The 15,698-nt window shown below is 43.3% G+C and overlaps 1 protein-coding gene across 2 annotated transcripts in view; it reads left to right on the top strand.

Annotated features, from left to right (window-relative positions):
• FGF13 (fibroblast growth factor 13) overlaps positions 1–15,698 on the top strand; it is a gene marked incomplete at both ends in the record, with an annotated part of 492,111 nt that overhangs the window by 277,454 nt on the left and 198,959 nt on the right. The window contains one exon of one of the 2 annotated variants that reach the window (XM_079727562.1): positions 10,844–11,011. The exons of the other annotated variant lie outside the window; for it this stretch is intronic. Within the exon in view, the coding sequence (XP_079583688.1) occupies positions 10,844–11,011 (168 nt within the window). The remainder of the gene's footprint in view (positions 1–10,843; positions 11,012–15,698) is intronic. 2 annotated transcript variants of the gene reach the window in all.

Raw genomic sequence — 15,698 nt, 5'->3', positions numbered from 1 at the left:
TCTTGCTCCTTTGATTAAACACACTGGTTCCACCCTAGCTGTACCTTAGAACCACCTGGGGAGCTTGACTACCAAGGTCCATACCCCGCTCCAAGACCAATTAAAGGAGAATTTCTGGAGGTGGGGCCCAGGCATGGGCATGTTATAAAAGCTCCCTACGTGATCCTGATTTTGTAGCTAGGGTGGAGAGCCCCTGAATTACAGGGTTCAAGGGAGCAATTTCTGGAAAATGTAATGCAAACTTCCTTTTTATGTGATGTCATAAAAGAAGGACTAGTGTATTTATTGAGCCAGTCACCAACAAGGTTCCCGATGAATTCTTGGTACCATTTTGTCTTGTGACCATGAGCCTGGACTGCACTGTGGTTCAAGTTGGGGCACATGTGAAGTTTGCAGTGGCTCTGGGTGGACCTTGAGGGTGAGATGCAGCATCACAGACTGGCTTCAGGGCCAAGACACCTGTTCTCACCAGCCCAAGACGTTGACCTTGAGGGGTATTAATAAGAAGAGAGCTTGCTTTGACTCACTGCAACAAAACTGGCTAGTGAGGAGATAGTCATATTGAAACACAACAAAAACACAGGGCAGGGGTGGGTTAATGCTGTGGTAGAACTATGGACAAACCACCGTGGCTGAGTGCTCAGGCTGGAACGCACTGGCTGTGGGGAGATATGAGCTGCTGTAGAGTTTTACGCAGTGAATAGCACCAGTGCCCAAGGGGACGTGGCCGCAGTGGGCTGAGGTGTGCAAAGAAATGGAAATACAGTTGATCCTTGAACAGCATGGATTTGAACTGCCAGGGTCCACTTACACATGGGATTTTTGTTCACTAGTAAATACTACAGGACTACATGATCCGTGGTTGGCTGTATCCGCAGATGTGGAGCCACGGGTATGGAGGAACCGTGGAGAGGGAAGGCTGACTACAAGTTATACGTGGATTTTCAGCTGCATGGAGGTTTGGCACCCCTAACCCTGCATCTTGTTCAAGGATCAACTGTAGCAAGATAATCAGGCGTCAGAGCCCACTCTCCAAAGATGAGAGAGGAATTTTCACTGGAGAAAGAAAGGGATGGCTTAAAACAGTCATTCTTAACTCTAGCTGTGCAGTAGAATCACCCAAGGAGCTTAGAAACCCACCAGTGCTCTGGCCCCAGGCTGGAGATTCTAGTGTAATTGATCTGGGGTGGCACCATGGGTGCTTTAGTTTTTAGGGTTCCCCAAGTGATGCTAATGCTCAACCCCAACTGAGAACCACTGGTATGGATTATGTTTGTACCTTGAGGAGAGGAATGCAGACGGCAGACGTAGCTGGAGCAGGTAAAACGAACAGCTGGGGCAATCATACTCCCAGTGTGATCCCTGACCAGCACTTGGGAACTTGTTAGAAATGACAATACTCACGCCCACCCCAGAACATCTCCCTCAGAAACTCTAGTGGAGGACTTCCCTGGTGGCACAGTGGTTAAGAATCCGCCTGCCAATGGAGGGGACACGGGTTTGATCCCTGGTCCAGGAAGATCCCATATGCCGTGGGGCAACTAAGCCTGTGTGCCACAGCTACTGAGCCTGCATGCCACAACTTCTGAAGCCCATGCGCCTAGAGCTTGTGCTCTGCAACAAGAGAAGCCACTGCAATGAGAAGCCCGCGTACCACAACAAAGAATAGCCCCTGCTTGCCGCAACTAGAGAAAGCCTGCACGCAGCAACGAAGACCCAGTGCAGCCAAAAATAAATAAAATAATAAATGAATTAAAAACAAGAAACTCTAGTGGAGGGGGCCCAGCAGTCTGTGTCTTAACAAGCCTTGCAGTGGACTATGATGGATACTTCAGTTTCACTTGGACTTGAGCAGGGTGCATGGGAGAGGAGTGCAATGACATCAGGCTAGAAAACTTGAAAGTAATGGGCTGGTATCAGCTCTCTGAACAGTATATTGAGATGTGTTAGCATCACCCAGTGTTCTAAGGTGGAATGTATTTCTTGGCATTTCTTTCTCACGTGCTTGTAATGGCAGTAGGGACAAAACCTATGTCATTCCTGCTGGGGCAGAGGACTTCTGAAAGCACACTCTGCTCTGCTAGAGGAAGCTGCCACTTTTCTTCTTAAGGGAGTCATTTCTGTCTTCAGTAGAGATATGCATCCTTCCTGGTGACATGGACCCTTTGATGATGAGAATGCCAGCCTTCAAGGAAGCTCCTTTGATAAGGCCATAGAGAGTTGCTCTGTCTTCTCTTCTTGCTTCTCATCCCCATTTGAGCAGGGTCTTTGGTAGCCTGTGCCCTGTCTGTTATTCACAGCACGTGTCTGAAGATACTCCCCTAGAGTTGAGCAATGCCATTGGTGCTGCTCTGTGTCGTCACTCACTAGAGGAAGCCTTTGCCCTGGGCTGAGTAAGGACCCCACTGGTGTGTAGCCGTATTGCTTTCCATCTTGTTAGGGGCTTTCTGTTACCCGGATGGTTGGCATGCTCACTAGCGCATTTTCCTCGCTTTTTGGTCTGGACTGTGTGGGCCAAACTCCCCTGAATAGAAGAGCTGAGTCCTTGCAAGATGCTGAGCATCTCCGAAGGTCACAAAGGGGCTTCCAGGATTGGTATGACTGCTTTACAGAGAGGTTTATAGAACACAGGGGGCTTACCTGTCATCAAGTCTAGTGATTCTCAACTAAGATGATTTTGCTCTCATCCCACTGGTAAAGGGGGATTTGACAATATCTGGAGACCTTTTTGGTTGTCACAAGTTGAACAGGGATGCTACTGGCATCTACTGGGTAGAGGTCAGGGATGCTATTAAACATCCTACAGTGCACAGAACAGCCTCTCAGAACAAGGAATTATCCAGCCCCAGACGTCAAAGTGCTAATGTTGCGATACCCTGGCCTAGTCCACATCACTTATTTTTGAAATGAGAAAACTGAGGCTCAGAGATCTGACGTGGCATTCCAAAGGTCACTCAGGAAGTCAGCTGTGACTCAGGGTGGGGATGTTGGTACAGTGCTCACCGGCTCCATCTCTGTCATGGGCAGCGTTTCCTCCATTGCAGCCACTACTATGTGCCTGCCAGGTACCGGGCAATGTGCTGGACTCTTCCCATTTATGACCCCTTCTTCTTAGCACACGCCTTCAAGGTAGGCAGGACTCTCCCTAGAAGGGACTAATTTTATGCATGCAAAATTACCATGTGCAAAGCATTGTAGGCCACTAGGAAAGCAAGGATGATACCAAAAGAGACATTGTTCTGGTCTTCTGGGAGCTTACATTCAAGTTGTGGAGGAAAGACCATATATATGAAAATAATTATCAATGTAACTTTTCAGTAAAAATGTAGGATTATGACCAGAAAGCTGTCTCAAGACATGACAGGATAAATTTCTTAAAATGTCATATGGGGCTTCCCTGGTGGTGCAGTGGTTGGGAGTCCGCCTGCCAGTGCAGGGGACATGGGTTCGGGCCCTGGCTCGGGAGGATCCCACATGCCGCAGAGCGACTGGGCCCGTGGGCCACAACTGCTGAGCCTGAGCTCTAGAGCCTGCACGGCACAACTACTGAGCCCACGTGCTGCAACTACCGAAGCCCATGCGCCTGGAGCCCGTGCTCCACAATGGGAGAGGCCACGACAATGAGAAGCCTTGAGCCACAATGAAGAGTAGTCCCGGCTCGCCACAACTACAGAGAGCCGGTGTGCAGCAACGAAGACCCAATGCAGCCAAAAATAAATAAATAAATAAAATAAATTTTAAAAAAAGTCATATGGACATGAAGAATTAGAGTGAGCTTTGTGGGAAGGCTGGGTGAAGAAGGGCATCCTTCATTTGATTCATAAGAATTCTTTGAGTGTGTTTTATGATGGACCCCACATATAGAATGGCAAATGAGACAAAGAATGTTTCTGCCTCAGAGAGCTTGTATTCTTTTTTTTTTTTTTTTTTTTTGCGGTACGCAGGCCTCTCATTGTTGTGGCCTCTCCCGTTGCGGAGCACAGGCTCCGGACGCGCAGGCCCAGCGGCCATGGCTCACAGGCCCAGCCGCTCCGCGGCATGCAGGATCTTCCCGGACCGGGGCACGAACCCGCGTACCCTGCATCGGCAGGCGGACTCTCAACCACTGCGCCACCAGGGAAGCCCAAGAGAGAGCTTGTATTCTTGTGGGAGGAGTCAGATGAGAGACACATACATACCTACATACATACATAAAATAATTACAGATTGTGACGAGTGCAAACCTACCTAACATGGCTGAAAAGACATCTCAGAAGAGGTGTCATTTGAGTAGAGCCTGAAGGACATAAAGGGGGCATCAGAGTGAACAGCAAGTACAAGGTCTTTAGGCAGGAAAAAGCCTAGCATATTCTAGATACTAATGTAAAGCTAGTGTGTGGAAGAAGATAGGCACGTGATGGAATTGAGGAGGTGGGTGGCCACCATGGTAGGGAGTTTGCATTGTATTCTACCATGAAAAGAGCAAAACAGCCTGAACAAACAGAATTGGAGGAAGGCTGGATAGTGCTTGGGGGTTGCATGGAGACGGGGGAGATCGCAAAGACGAAGGTAACTGAAATTTCTAGAAATATTTTATAGTTATTTCTATCTTAGCCGAATCAAATGATCATTAGTATTGATCAGTTCAGTGAATTATTTATTTAAGTTACTCATTTACATTTAAACCTGCCATCTTGATAGTATCCAGTGTGACAGTAAAGCTTGAACAATAGATACACATAAGTAGAGTGTAAGTTGGGAGGCAAAGTGGAGGTCTTAACTCATCCTATGGTTGATGTACCTTTCAGCTTGACAGGTGCTCACTGACAGGGAAAATTAATCGCTCTAATTACTCTTGTTTTCTTCTCATTTTCTTTCTCATTATGTGAGGACATTTGATAATCTGTATATTTTGCTATATTTTCTGTTTCATAGATGTTTTCAAGTATTTGCTTGTTGAAGTCACTAATATATGTCGAATAACTTTGGTAGTCCCATGGCTATGTTCATTTCTGTTGCCCTGGTGATCTTAGATTTGCTTTGATTTAAAATCACGTCATTAATTATGTTGAGTCATCTTTCTGAAGAGCTCATTTAAAAAGAGAAAAAAACAGGGCTTCCCTGGTGGCGCAGTGCTTAAGAATCCACCTGCCAATGCAGGGGACACGGGTTCGAGCCCTGGTCCGGGAAGATCCCACATGCTGTGCAGCAACTAAGCCCGTGTGACACAATTACTGAGCCTGTGCACCACAACTACTGAGCCTGCACTCTAGAGCCCACGAGCCACAACTACTGAGCACACGCACCACAGCTACTGAAGCCCATGCACCTAGAGCCCGTGCTCTGCAACGAGAGAAGCCACCGCAGTGAGAAGCCCGTGCACCGCAACAAAGAGTAGCCCCAGCTCGCTGCAACTAGAGAAAGCCCGTGCACAGCAACAAAAACCCAACTCAGCCAAAAATTAATTAATTAATTTAGTTATTTATAAAAATAAAATAAAAAGAAATAAAAAGGAAAAAACAGCATCATCAAATAATTGAGGGCTTGTTAACTGCTTCCAGCTTGAAGCCAGCGCACCTTGCGAATCACAGTGGCCTGGTGAGGGACCAGGTGCCTTTGTGGCATTGTCTAACTAATTTCCTAGGTTGTTTCTGGTTGCTTTTCTGTCTTTGAATAAAGACAGAAAACTGGGCTTCCCTGGTGGTGCAGTGGTTGAGACTCCGCCTGCCGATGCAGGGGACACGGGTTCGTGCCCTGGTCCGGGAAGATCCCACATGCTGCAGAGCGGCTGGGCCCGTGAGCCATGACCGCTGAGCCTGCGTGTCCGGAGCCTGTGCTCCGCAACGGAAGAGGCCACAACAATGAGAGGCCCGCATACCGCAAAAAAAAAAAAATACAGAAATCTTCGTTGGAGACAGAGATAATCTTTGAAGCTAAGAAATACCAGTGATCCCCATCCCTGTTAAATATGTCAATGTTTGTACAAAGCAGTCTTATTTTAGACTTTTTGGTAAACACACTGGAATCCTGGCTTCTAGGCTGTGCTTTTCCAAGAGCTGTATGGCTTCTCAAGTCACTTTCCCTTCTTGAGCTTTATTTACCTTATGTTTTAAGACAAAGGGGTTGCATTAAGTTATCGCTAAAGGAATTGTGTTTGGAATGTTGTGGAAGATTGTAGTGTTCGTGATACTACTAAATATTTGGGTAAGTATTTTATGTAACCTGTGTTTTTATATATATATATATATATATATATATATATTTGCAGTGTGCGGGCCTCTCACTGTTGTGGCCTCTCCCATTGTGGAGCACAGGCTCCAGATGCACAGGCTCAGTGGCCATGGCTCATGGGCCCAGCCGCTCCATGGCATGTGGGATTTTCCCGGACTGGGGCACGAACCCGTGTCCCCTGCATCGGCAGGCAGACTCTCAACCACTGCACCACCAGGGAAGCCCCACCTATGTTATATTTATTGATAAAAGTTATAGAGTAAAACAGGAAGTGGATAATTTTTTGGGAGGGCTGCAAACGGGCTTTCTCTAGTTGCAGCGAGCAGGGGCTACTCTTCGTTGAGGTGCGCGGGCTTCTTATTGCAGTGCCTGCTCTTGTCGCGGAGCATGGGTCCTAGGTGCATGGGCTTCAGTAGTTGCAGCATGCGGGCTCAGTAGTTGCGGCGCAGGCTCTAGGGCATGTGGGCTTCAGTAGTTGTGGCTCGGAGGCTCAGCAGTTGTGGCTCGCAGGCTCAGTAGTTGTGGCACACGGGCTTAGTTGCGCCGCAGCATGTGGGATCTTCCCAGACCAGGGATCCAACCCATGTCCCCTGCACTGGCAGGCGGATTCTTAACCACTGCGCCACCAGGGAAGTTCCAGAAGTGGATTTTCTAAACATAGAAAGGATAAATGATTGTTAACTTCTTTAACTAAAAAAATACATTTAAGAAGTATATTACATTGGAATTATCTTTAATTTTATCAAAGATTGTTTTGCTACAGATTGATGCTTTCTTTATATCCAGTTTGAAATGGGAACACTATTTCTGTGAACATGAGTACCTCAGACCAGGTCGTCAGGTTTAGACATAAACTCTCTTCCCTTACCATGAATGCCCCCCCTCCCCTGACCATGACCTTGATCTAGGTGATTGCTGAGAAGCCTGGGGGAGAGTGGGGGTGGTTTAATGCCAATCCAGTACTGATGCTGGGAAACCAATCCTGGTTGCAGGCTTGCCCACCTAATGGTTAGTCAATAAACACCTTTTATAATGGGAACTAGGTCTTTCATAAATTGTGCTCTTAACTGTCTTGCTACCAGTAAAGTCACTTATTTTTGCCAGCCTCATGTCTGTGTATGCCACCTGTCAGTGTCTGCGTGTCTGTGGGTGTGTGAATTTGCATGTGTGCACTTGTCTCCTCCAAATCTCAACCACTCTTGTGGGACTTTGGAATTCTGAGTAGGTGATCAAGGCCAAGGGCACTGGCTGAGTGGGTGCCCTTTCCCAGCAGAGGCCTACTCCTTGGCTGCTGTTGTCATGGGGCTCGCAGACTTTCTCAAAGCATGGGCCCCACGGTCCAGAAATCAACCATGAGGGATGAGTCACTCTTACCATCTTATCTGTCTTGAAGAGTCAAGTTGAACCTCTGAAACTGGAAGAGGTTTGGTGTAAATCTATCATCTACCTAATCACTAGAGTCTTTCGTGCACCTTCAAGATTAGATAAATATTATTTAGAAGAACAGGAGTCATTGAGTAAATGTGGACAAATGGTTCCAATGAACAAAGGTGAGAGTGGTTTTCAGAGGTTAGAAGTGGTGTGCAAGAAGAAATGCACTAGAAGGGGGAAAATAGCAGAAATCATAGTACTAAGCCAGGGAAAGGTAAATCCCATTCCTTCTTCATGTTTTCATGAGCTGACTTCTTTACAAGTCTCTCTCTTTTCTAGAGCTAGTGCCCCTTGGAAGCATTGTGTCCTCATCCTTTTTGTAAGGAAGTAGAATTAAGGTACCCACCTGCCTTGATGCTGGGGTCTTGTGAGAAGTCCCCTGTCATTCCCGGTGCTGTCAATTGCACATGCATCCACTGTCCTACTTGAAGGAGCCCTAAGAATAAATGAATTTAATATAATAGTTTTAATCTTTCATCCAAAATAAATTTATGTTCAGAGATTTTATACACCTGTGTGAGGTGTTGCGTGTATGATGCCACTTCTGTTTAAAAAGTCCAAAATATTTTTAGCCCTCGTGTCAACATGACACCCAGGTGTACTGATAGATTGAATATTCTTTTTTTTCTTTCTGTTTTGCCTGAATTGACTGATGTTTGGGGCATTGAGTAGAGACGGCCTGGACCCAAAGCTAAGCCATTAACTCCCAGATGTTCATGATTTCCAAGGAAATGTTCTGTCCGTGTGGTCATTACTCAGATGGCACCTTAAATCCTCGCATCTTGGCACCTTTTGCACTTGCTAAAATTCAGTTTGAAGAAAGAACAGGAGAGAGAGAATTTTGTGGAAAGCAATTATCTTGCACTTTTGTGACTTTCATGCTTTCCCATCATGATGAATTTGGGGGCTGGTTCTTGTATCAGTCACTGGATTGCTTTCACTAGAATTTTGTTGTATGTTACAGATAACCAGTTGTATCTAATTAAACAATAATGATGTCAGTGCAAGGCATTTTCTGGGAATTAATGACCAGTGGGGAAAAGCTGATGGCTGGAGAGTCAGCCAAAGGCTATTACCTTCAGCCTGTCATTAATCTCCAGAAAGGCCCATTTGTGACATCATTTTTGGTATTGCAAAATGAAAATGGAAGACAGTTTACTCGTGTTTATCATGTACTTCTGAATAGCAAGTTCTACATATTATCCAAAAGTTGTTCTTTTCTTTTTAATCCTCCAATTGTCCTTTAATCTTAAAATTTGTTTCTTATATACAGTGCATGAAAATGGGATTTCTCAGCTTCTATATAATCATGAGCGGGGTTTTGCTTTTTTTTTTTTTTTTTGAGTTCCAAGTTTGGGAGGTTTTCCTAAAAAAAAAAAAATATATATATATATATATATATATTTTTGGTGGGGGGAGTATGCGAGCCTCTCACTGTTGTGGCCTCTCCCATTGCGGAGCACAGGCTCCTGATGCGCAGGCTCAGCAGCCATGGCTCACGGGCCTAGCCGCTCCACGGCACATGGGATCTTCCCAGACCGGGGCACGAACCCGTGTCCCCTGCATCTGCAGGCGGACTCTCAACCACTGTGCCACCAGGGAAGCCCCCTATAATATTTTGTATGGTAAAACCAGAATTTATCTTTACCTATGATGCTGGAATTTGATAAGTGTCTATATTATTGTAACTAACTGCTCATGGCAGGTAATGGTTGCAAATGGTTTGAATAGCAGCTGTTGCTACCGAAGATGTGCATTCAATGACCAGATTCTAAGTTATAGTCACATTCCTAGTAGATGAAGGGAACTCTGCCAGGAAAAGCAGTGGTGGTTTGTCTATATAGTATTTTTGATTAGTGCTGCTGGGTGCTAGAGGAAAATAGAAAGAGAAGTAACTAAAATATTCATTACCTTCTTGCATAATTTAATGACTTATAAAGGAAGACAACAATTCCACATACAAGCAATCTATCAAGAACTTGTTCTAAACTCATAATACGAATTTCAAAGTTATGTTGGTTTTTATACCATTTTTACTCCAACATTAAAGAAAGTTCTTAATGTCCATTATGATCCCAGCCAGTGAGCTGGGAATCTTTTGCTAAACATGGAAACTTGAGATCCCATCTAATTTCAGCCATAAGCTGTTGGTATATTACAAACACTGCAGCATTATTCTCCCCATAGGAAGTGTGCTGCTAGTGTCAGTCTTTCTCAATGCATGTTAAGTGTATGCATTTGGGGGAGTAGAATGAGTCAGCTCGTCGTTAATCATAGCTTTAGGGACACTGACTCACTCCTGGTAAAATGGGATGGCCTCATTGGGAAGGGCATGAAGGAGAAAAAAAATCCATGCTGGGGTCAGTTCCTGTTTCTGCAGATGCAGATCAAATTTGCACCCACTTTGGTGGGTAGTTATCAGGCTAAAGAATGTTGCAGCAGACCCTGTAAAAGCAGACACCTTGTTTTGGCAGGGAGAAAACACTAGAAATTCACAGTCTTGCTTGGGAAAATGCACAAAGGGCCTAGCAAGCTGAGAGGGGCTTGGTGTATATCTGAGGCCAGAATTAGTGAACCAGGCCCTGCTGTTCTGCCATTCAAGGTAGGTCTTTGAGCCAATGTTGATTATTAGGCTCTCAACTGGAATTTGTTCTCTGCATTAGGGGGTTTTGAATATGTGAAGAATGTTTGTGACAGCCCCAGTTCTCTTTGGGGAAAAAATGAATTCTTTTGTCAGACTCAGTACATAGTGCATGGAAGCCGGGCCCTCACCAGGAGCAGACTGAGGAAGAAAACCTAAAGTAATACACTGAGAAGTTGGTGGACATTTGCCATTTTCACCTGTAAATATTTATATTAGATTTCAAGCTGAAACGTGTGAGCTCTCCATGGTGTTTATTTAGATACAATATGGTTATTCATATTAATATGTTTTATTGCTCATCGGGACAGTTTAACACTGTTAAATTTTCATTATACAAGCAATCGAGGTGTGTATAGCTGAGTCAACTATTCCCAGGGCTTTCGTATTATAAAACTAAGCCCTTAAAAAGAAAATCCCCAAGCTATGCAATGCTTTTCTTTGAAACTTTTCTTGGGAATGTTGTTTCTGTAGTCTTCCCTGGGAGTAGAGTTGATGTAAGACGTTCGCTGCTTTCCTGAAGCTCTAACTTGAGTTCATTTTGTTATGTGGTGACCACAGTTCTGGATGACGCCCCCCCTGGCACACAGGAATACATTATGTTACGGCAAGATTCCATCCAATCTGCGGAATTAAAGAAAAAAGAGTCCCCCTTTCGTGCTAAGTGTCACGAAATCTTCTGCTGCCCGCTGAAGCAAGTCCATCACAAAGAACACACAGAGCCCGAAGGTTTGTGCACGACGGACGTGTGTCTTGCTTGTTTCCTCTCATTCTTCTTTCTTTCTCTTTCTTTCTGACTGTGCATTGCCCTCTGCTGTGCTGTGTGTTGTTCGGCCCCTGACATCTTTCTGAGGCCCCGTGGCTCACCAGTGAGTGTGTTATGCAGTCTCAGATGGGACACTGTATAATACAGTCAGGTCTGGCCCGGCGCGGAGCATCTTCCTGCTTCTCACAGCTGACACGTGTTCAGCTGGTGTCATGACACTGCCCCGTTTTGGCTGCTAAAGTTGCTTGCTCCCATAGCCAACATCTGGCCAAGTCTGGTCCCATCACATCGCCTTCCTGAAGCAGCAGTCGGCTGAGGAATGGCCCTTCCAAAATGAAATAATGAGAAGATTGTTCCAAATTTTCTCACTCTTCTCCCCTCCATAAAGCCTTCTGCCTTGTGTTCGAAGAATGCTCATGATCTACTCAGTTGGCTGAAGCAGGCCCAGACTTCCCCTGTCATGCACGCCCGGTGCGCTTTGCCATAGTGAAATGCATGCCTCAAGGAAACGATGAGTAGTTTGTTTTTCTTTGCAGCTCAAGTACAGGTTTGGAAAACTCTACTTGCTGTTATTTAAACTGAGGTCAATAAGGTATTCATCGCAATTCATGCTACAAATCTATCTGTGAAGTTCCTCGTCTCTAGAAAGAGTATTCATTCATTTTTCCAACTGTTTTGCATATATCAAACAGGGACATTTTTTGCATTACCAAATGTAGTCAACTTTTTGCCATCTGTGTACGTTTTGATTTCCAAAATGACATTTGAGAAGTATACTTATCATAAAACGGCTCATGTTCTCCCACGCCCCTCCCCCCCACCCAAGATCAAATACTATCCATGTGATTTACCAGTGAATGACGTTGGAGGTGACAAAATTCACTAGTCCTCTGGCATTCGGTGTACACGTTCGCATAAATGGTTCTGGTACAATTTCTAGAAGTGCCTTTGTTCCGATTTCCAGTTGCCCTTTTTGCAACATTATGGGGTCTTCAGTACAGCTCTCTTTCTGCCGCGTGGTTCTGTTCAAAGTTTGGTGTTTGAGGAAATTACTCCAAATTGAGTCTAGTCTATAGTTTTGGAAGCAAATTTTTACATCTCAAAGTCTCCCCTTTCTCCTCCCTTCCAAACAGAGCTTTAAATGTTCTTTGGCAGAAAATGAGAAGTGTACACTTTTCTATGCTTAATTCTGTTTCAGCAATAGAATAGAGTATTTGCATTTACTTTCCACTTATACTCCCGTATGCAAGCTATCCACTTTGCATATGAGTTCTGATGTCATCTGGAGATGTAAATGGTGGCCTTTTACAGTGAGTAAGACAAATTTTTGGTGGTTTCATAGAGAAGATACTAACTTGATTTTATGCTTCACTGAAACAAAAAAATTCAGCCAGTGACAATGACTTTATATAATGCATTGCAATATTTTCTTTCTTTTCTATAAAATGATATCTGTATGTGATATCTATCTATCTCTCTCTCTCTCTATATATATATATATATATATATTTGCAAGCACAAAAACAGTGTCTGTGTGATAGAAATATACTATTTATTATGTAATTATATTCTTATGGATGTGTGTATCTGTATTACAGACACTATACTGTTTTTGTACTTGCACATCGTCCTGAAAAACAAAAGTTGGTTAAATTCAGTCAAGCAATTGGTTAGAAACTTACTTCAAATTGTTTTTAACAATCCTCAGATTAAAAAAAAACAACAGTTGAATAACTAATTTTAATGGGTGTTTTCTTATTACATATAGTTTTGACAGGATCTATTAGTTTCAAAATATCTGGAGTGTATCGTGAATAATGTTATGAATGTTTTCAGATATGAAAAATTCTTTAGAGAATAGGTTGCAGTGAAGCTCTCTTGTACAAGGTTTGGATACTTTTTAAGCTGGCTGTCCTTGTGTTAAATGTGGCTTCCAGCCTTTCACTTTGGTATACTTTGATGATGGTCATTGTCTTCTTTCAGACTGAAGATTTCCCTTAGTCTTGCTCTCCTGGAATAGTGAAGCTAATACTTCCCTCTTGATTTGTATGAATTGTTTATAAATAGTATTAGATGCATTAGAGGTTTTCTGGGATGATATTTTGACACTATTTACAATTTTACTGTACCCCCTTTAAACAAGGAGCCAGAAGCTAATGGTGAACCCAGACCTTAAAACGAATACACTCGATCTCTGTACAAATTAACAGGATCCTGAAGACCTTAGATGGGGGTGAAAGACAGCATGCTGTGGAAGAGACCTCAGATAAATAAGGAAACTATGCTAAGAAATTAACATGCTTACTTCATGTAGGATACAGAAGGCCAGAAGCTCATCATTGCCAGGAGGTGAAGTAACTGTGGGTTTAAAAGGGTTCAGTGGCTGTTCTGGCGACCTGGAAGATTTTTGCAAGACTGGTTTTTAAATTCTGTAAGGTACAGTCTTTCAGTTGTTATAACATTTTATTATGATTAGTAGAAATAAGAGATCGCTTTACTACAAATGGATAGACTCTCAATTCTAAACTATATCCGTACCTTGAAACATTTTATTCTCACCTGAAGCTTTTTTTTTTTTTTTTTTTGCGGTATGCGGGACTCTCACTCTTGTGGCCTCTCCCATTGCGGAGCACAGGCTCCGGACACGCAGGCTCAGCGGCCATGGCTCACGGGCCCAGCCACTCTGCGGCACGTGGGATCTTCCCGGACTGGGGCACGAACCCGTGTCCCCTACATCGGCAGGTGGACTCTCAACCACTGCGCCACCAGGGAAGCCCTCACATGAAGCATTTTGAAGAGAGAGTTCCTCTCATGGTCTTTCTGCCAAAGCATGAGACATTAATTGACCTTGACTGTGGCTGCTCACCAATTCCACTGCAGGTGAAGGCAATGGACAGGGTGGCTAAGCCATCCATGGTTTGATCTGTGCAATGCCAAGCTGCCAGTATGACCTCTTCTAATGAGATTGTGTGTGTATGGCACTCAAGTGAAAAATGAAACACTCATTGAAATTTGGGGGTGAAATGTAAGTTAGAGTTGGATAAGTCTTACAAATGATTAAATTAGGTCAAAGAGTTTTATGTGTATTATGATACAGCTGGAATTAATTTTCTTCTTCCTTACTGAATTGATAAAATCTACCAACTGTTTTTGCATTATTATAAAGTCTTGGTGTTACTTTTGGTTGGTGATATTTTTATAAGGGCCAGGTTATTTCCATAATTTATGATGATCTGAGATTTGGTACAGATAACTTATTTACAATTGTTCACAATCATCTATCTTTTAAAAGACATTTTTGTATTGTGTCCAGGGCCCTCAGAATTCATGTAAAATAGTACATGGAAGGCCTGATATTCCTCCCTGGCTTTTCAGGATATACTAAGGACAGATTACACTTTGCCAAAAACAGCTCTCTATTTCTGAGCAGCCAATTCCAAAATAAGTTCTTTAGTTTGTTCCAGATACTTGTGATTTTTGGTGATGTGATTATTTCCATAAAAACCACTTACGATGGAATCTTATGTGAGTACTGGAATTTGGGCTAAGAAGCACATACAAATATCTGAGAGTCTAATTTGGCCCAGTACCAGCAACACTCTTTGTTATAAGAAAGCCACATGGAGAGTGGAGATTGTTACCAAAATCTTTTTCTTCCTGTTCCAGGAGGCTTTTGGCAAGAGAAAGTATAATCATCAAAGCTTTATCCTTTTGTTCGTTTTTTTCCTTTCATTGTCATGTATGCCAAAATGAAATCACTGATTTAGAGTAACTTCTGAAAGCCAATCTATTATCAGTATAGTTTGTTGCTTCCGAAATGCCAGTCATTGGGCTTTTACTGATGTTTGAAGGTTGTTCAGAAGAATCACACCAAGATATACATGCTTACAAGTAGATAATGTTGAAAATCTACAGAGAAAAAGAAATCATGGATTCCCAGCATTTGCTTGTAGGATTGAAAATCCTGATCACAATAGTAAATTTGAAGGAGTTCATGCAAATAGGAAAGTATTACAAAGCTCAGGGCTTTGTCACCATCTTTTAATCAAGCATCTGGCCTCCTTCCTACAGTCCTGTTTTCATGTGATTTTTAAAAAATGTTTTATATATATATATTCTATCTCCCCCCTCAGGAGATCCATAACCTTTTTATTCAGAGAAGCATCCAACCACAGTGACTTTGGTTGTAGGAGAAGAGAATCTGTGCTCCAGCCTGGTGATGAAGTATGCCAGCTTTCACCAACCAAAAGAGAGAAAAATTGTGTGCCAAATGTTAAGGGCACATATTTGTAACAAGCACAATGTCTGTTACTCTGATAATGCCTTGGTTTCTTTATCCCAGAAAGAGAATATGTCACCATCAATATCAGTCTTGCCTAAATGGTAGGAGAGAAAGACGGTAGAAGAGTATTTAGGAACATGCCGAGGGAAATGTTTTTATTTTCATCCTCACCTTTTCTTTAACTCTGTTGTCTCCTGTTTTGTGTCTTCCTCATTTTCATACTAATTTGCCTTTTGAGAAAAATGGGTGTAATACTATTTGAATTAATAGTTCAATAAAACGAAGCCACCACTGATGCTTGATATCTGAAAATGTCTTGACTTGCAGGAAGGGTATAACTGCTTCCATATCTGTCCCCTTGAAGATGA

This window comes from Hyperoodon ampullatus, assembly GCF_949752795.1.
Source record: "Hyperoodon ampullatus genome assembly, chromosome: X".
NCBI lineage: Eukaryota > Metazoa > Chordata > Mammalia > Artiodactyla > Ziphiidae > Hyperoodon > Hyperoodon ampullatus.
Note: the sequence above shows the minus strand (reverse complement) of the source record. Positions and strands in the feature narration are given on the sequence as shown.